The sequence below is a fragment of the Helianthus annuus genome, chromosome 5, assembly GCF_002127325.2.
Source record: "Helianthus annuus cultivar XRQ/B chromosome 5, HanXRQr2.0-SUNRISE, whole genome shotgun sequence".
NCBI lineage: Eukaryota > Viridiplantae > Streptophyta > Magnoliopsida > Asterales > Asteraceae > Helianthus > Helianthus annuus.
The window spans coordinates 111,092,610-111,097,808 of record NC_035437.2 but is presented as its reverse complement, the minus strand read 5'-3'; the positions used below and the strand labels follow the sequence as shown (position 1 = coordinate 111,097,808).

Genomic DNA, 5,199 nt, shown 5'->3' with positions numbered 1-5,199 from the left:
TCTGACACTTTAAACTACTTACTGATTTATGTTATATACATACATGTGCATTCTTTACATACAGTCACTCCAATTATTTCATACAGACTCTTAGTGACAAACCGGATGCACAAAGCACAGTTAGCACCGTAAGCGGATAACTCAGACACATGCTGACAATGCCAGCACTTAAACAGATACTATTTTTAGGCCAGTATGGGCCAGAGATAAATCACTACACCAGTATGGAGTGTAGGGAAGTGAGAAATATAAGACTATGTCACTAGGTGATAGTTTGAGTGTCGGAAAGTGCCTAAAACGCAATTTAATTACAGAATTCCACATTTTTAATAACAATTCAGTTCGTGACACACTCATATTATACAGAGTATTGACTAAATGGTCCTGGACACTTTCCTAAGTGTTGGAATTAATTTCGTTACAAAAAGATGCACAAAAGACGCTTTACGGGTCAATTAAACGCTTTAACGGAACGATGCGAAACCGAACAACCAGACATTACCCGGGACATGAAAATATTGTTAGAAATATTATTTTATTATTTTAAATTAATCATGGTCACAAAAACCCCCATGCACCATGCAAACATGACATACACCCACTATACTTGTAAATACCCTTAACCCTTTTAGTAATTACCTACTAATTAACAAAAATCTTACACTTTACCCCCCCCCCAACCGAATTCAGCCCCATCATTACAAATATATTTTGTTTTGATTTTGTAAACATCTCCTAATTTGTGGATTGGCCAAGAGATTCCAATCATAACCTAGATTAGGGTGGCTCTTTGATTTCCAAGAAATTTACCATCATTCCTCAAGATTACTACTTCTCTCTCCCTCCTCCTTCTAAAAATCGGCCAACATACCCTTCCCCTCTCACCACAACTGAATTTCATCATCTTCTTCCTTCACAACTTCATCTCTTTCACTAACAAACCCTATTCCAAGCTCCAAGATCCTCCATAGAAGCAAGAAGTTGAAGTGCTCTCAAGAAGCTTTGTTCAAGGCTTTTCTCACCATCGTTTCTTGTCATCTCATCCTAAGATTACAACCCTAGCCTTGTGCTAGTAGTAAGTCCATTCATACTCTTGTCTCACTTCGATTCTTGTTCGATTGTTGATTGTTCTTCACACACAAAAACTCAAACAGCTTGCTGAGTTGGATTTCCAGCCAACTTCAACAGGCTGTAATGGGGTCATTTTAAGTCGAAAAACGGATTTTCAAAAGCCTAAAATGAATGTTTTGGAATAACTAAACAAATGGCACTGGAATCATAATTTTTCAAGACCGTTTACTATTTTTAAAAGATTATTTTTGGACAGCAGCTCAAGCTGCATTTTTGTTGCAGAAAAAGTGGGTTACTTTCGGAGTCATAACCTAAAACCTGAATAAAATCAACTCATGAAATTTTTACAGTAGATAGACACCATTGTCAGGACGACCCTCCAACTGGAATTTCGTCAAACGGACTTACGGTTGATTTTTAGCGAATATTTCCGTAAACTGTGATCAGAAGGTAACAAATCTGATTGCAGTCAAGAAAATGATTTTTATAAAATATGGGTAACGAATTGGACTTTGATATTTTTACACAATAAACTTTGGAACATATTTCATATTCTGTAAAAATTTGGTGATTTTTAGAAAAGGGTAACTATTTTATAAAAATCCTCGAAAACAGCCCTGTTTCGAGTAATAAAGCTGAAATGAAGTATGTAAAGTTTTGTATGTCTATATGTTGGTTTGATTATTGTAAATGAACTATTGATTTTATATAAAAGAAAATGATATGCTATTAAAGCATGGACACCTCTATTTACAGAGGAGACTCTGCCGAAATTTTCTGAGAATCCGAACACTTAGTAAAATATTCGAGAAAATAGATACGAAATAGTTGTCTAACTATTTTTCTACGAACGCTATTTAAGTTAAAATAATTATTATTGTTTTAACGAAATAATACCAAAGTAACATAAATCAAAACACTAAACTCTAAGCCAAGGCACGGCCCGTTCGTCTAATAGACATTAGTACGTTGTAGGTTGTCGTGTAGCGGGAAGAGTTTAAGTTCGAGTCAAGAAGCACTACGGTGAGTTCATGACCCCCTATTCCTTTACTGTTTTCAGTTTTATACTTCGGGGGTGGAATACATGTTTACAAATTATTTCAGACTTTTATATACATGGTATGGATAGCTTAGGGAGGGTTTTACACTACTAGATCATGTGAAGGGTGGGCACAACACTTGAGGCCATTAATCCTTGTCATAGGACCAAGGGACACAAGAGTGATAGATCTATTTGGGTGTAGCGAGCCCACACCCGTGAGGCCGGGGCGGCCCATAGTGGTGACTGTGTCTTCCAGCCGGAAGCCCGGTAACAAATATGCTAGGTTTGAGTTTCCCTGCACCTTTTCACACATACCAGTGACTTTGCAAACCATTGGTGATCTCTTTTTCCTTATTGCTACATACCAGGGACTAAATTTACTTACAGACATACTACACGGTTTTATATACTCGGACTTACTCATGAACTCGCTCAACTTTTTGTTGACTTTTTAAAACTACATGTATTTCAGGGAATTAAGTTGGATCTGGCAAGTGATGCATGATTAGCTGCGTACTAAATAAGGATGTCATCCGGAGTCGTAGGTTTGGGAAGTGTAACTCTTTCCTGGACGAGTTGCATGTCTCAAGTCCTTGTGTCGTTGGTAGCTTTTCGTCGAGTCTTATGAACTCTTTTAAACAAGTCATGTTTTGTAAACATATCGTGTGGTTGATGTTTTTGTTTCAAGACAATATGTTATGTATTTTTAATCATTTTAATGGATGAACAGCAAATATTTTATCATATAGCATGTTGTGATTGTTGCTATGGTATTGAGAAGTCACACCAACTAAACCCACGCTTCCGCAAAAGCCAGGGTGTGACAGCTTGGTATCAGAGCCTCGATCATAGCGAACTAGGATTCATTCTCGAGTCTAGACTATGATCACTAGGGCTCTCACGAAAATGTTTTCAAACGTTTTTAAATTTGCATACACTAAAAGTCCAGATCCAGGGCACAAACATTTTTACAAACAAAAGGTCACAAATACATTTTTTCAAAATTTTCGTATCAGTCTTAGAGACTGAGGGAGTTCAGTCTTAGAGACTGAGGGATTCAATCTTAGAGATTGGGGATGTTTAGCCTTAGAGGCTGGGGAAAATTTGAGTCTTAGAGACTGGGAGGTTGGTCTTAGAGGCCAGGGAGTTAGTCTGAGAGACTAGGGAATTCAGTCTTAGAGATTGAGTGGGATAGTCTGGGAAGACTAGGATGCATACATGATCTCATTATTATTTGTTTACATACTTATCTCATTTGTGTGCATATGTTGTGGATGTGTTACAGACACCATGGCATCATCCGATAGCGGAGTATCCGATGCGAGTGACCCGAGGACTTATACCTCTGATGACGAGATGGATACCGATTCAGGCGTTTTCACCTCAGACTACACGAGCACAGATGAGGACGACTTTCAGCCTTTTGCCCTACCAGACTTCGGAGATGATATACCCTTAGCTGATGGTCCACCAGGGGAGGACCTACCCCTTGTTCCGGTCCCTGCCCCTCTTCCGTTTGCTGCCGTTCCCTTGGGGGAACAGCTCCTCGACGCGATACCTGATGATGACATCGACCTACTCATCGAGGGTCCCCCGGAGGGAGACCAGGATGGTGGGGCCCCGATGGAGGGCGGTGTTCAGCCTGTTGATATTCCTGTTGTTGATCCTGTTGTCCCCATAGTCGAGCTTCCTGATATGGAGGTTCAACCTGATTCATCCGCTTCAGATTCTTTTGAGTCTGTAGCTTCTCATATCCCACCATTGGGATTCGGTTACATCCCTCGCAGGGACGCTGATGAGGAGATGGAGATTGAGCAGCCTGCTGAGGTTCCCGCTCACCCAGATGATCCGATTCCAGCCGTGCTTGCCGATTATCAGCCTGCTCCAGTTGTTTCCGAGCCTGTTCCTGTCACTGATCTTGTTCCTTTTTCTGACGCACCCGTTGTTGCACCACCAGCTGTTGGGATCCCCGATTTAGCACCCATACCTGATCCCATGGCGATATTCGATGATCTTGCCCCGTTTGCTACACACATGGACCCGAGGTACGCCAACTCCAGCAATGAATGGATCGAGGATGATGACTACCCAGCATACGTGGTCCCAGTCACTCCCCCTCCTGCACCTGTCACTGTACCCTTCGATGCCCCCTTGTTTCCTTCGTCCACTTCCGATGCTTACCGCACCGACCTTCCTATCACCTTCATTCAGGACATTCCTCCGCCTCAACCTGGGGAGGGATCGTCGAGCCAGCTTTTCGGGCACACCCCATTCATGCCAGAGGTTAGCCAGTTTTTACCGCAGGTCCCTTATTCAGACTTTGTTCCACCAGTGTCACTTCCTGCACCTCTCGAGACCCAGTTACCATATGTTACTTCACAGTTTGCACCTACCCCACCTGCTACACTCTTGGCTCCAGCCCCGATGGATGAGCCCTTCCTTCGGTTAGTACCCCACGTCATGCCTGTATCCGACCCTTCCCATCCATTCCAGGTCGGATACTCTGTAGAGGACACGCTCGCGTCACTGCAGTCACGGCGGGACGCCTTGAGACAGTGTGTCCAGCAATTGGAGAGGACTCCACATCCCCATTGTCCCTGCCAGGCTCTGTTTTCAGCATCCCACACATCTTTTCCTCCGTCTCAGGAGTCAGATGTTGCTTCCGTGTTGCGTTTTGCCTATGCACTCGAGGAGGACTTGATGCAGTTGCGCCGATTGATTCTTTCTCGTTTCTCTCCTCCTCCTCCTCCACCGTCAGTTTAGGGGTATACTCAGCGACAGAGATTTCAGGCCAGCTACTTTTACTGGGAAGACAGTGCTAGAACCAAGATGATGAAGACTTTTTTTGAAGGCCACGATTTTAGTTTTGGTTCATTTGTATTTGTACTCAGACATATATTTTTGACACATGGTAAAATTTGTGACGCTGTATTGATGGTTTGGTTATGAAACATTAGTTGCAAGTCTTTTAATTTCATGCATCGTTGATTATTTGTTGTGATTATGACATGAGATGTTATGTGAATGATGAATGATACTACATATACGTACGATTATTATACTTACTATGACCTGACCGATGTGGA

General features: G+C 42.0%; 1 protein-coding gene across 1 annotated transcript; it reads left to right on the top strand.

Moving 5' to 3' along the window:
* The first annotated feature begins 3,403 nt into the window (after window positions 1–3,403).
* Window positions 3,404–4,876, top strand: LOC110943400 (cell surface glycoprotein 1-like). The gene has a single exon (XM_022185148.1). The coding sequence runs from the start codon at window positions 3,404–3,406 to the stop codon at window positions 4,874–4,876; it is 1,473 nt and encodes a 490-aa protein (XP_022040840.1).
* Window positions 4,877–5,199: the final 323 nt, after the last annotated feature.

What these genes read in the sequence shown, in the direction of transcription:
- LOC110943400 (XM_022185148.1), top strand. Translation starts at nt 3,404, where the DNA reads ATGGCATCATCCGATAGCGGAGTATCCGATGCGAGTGACCCGAGGACT.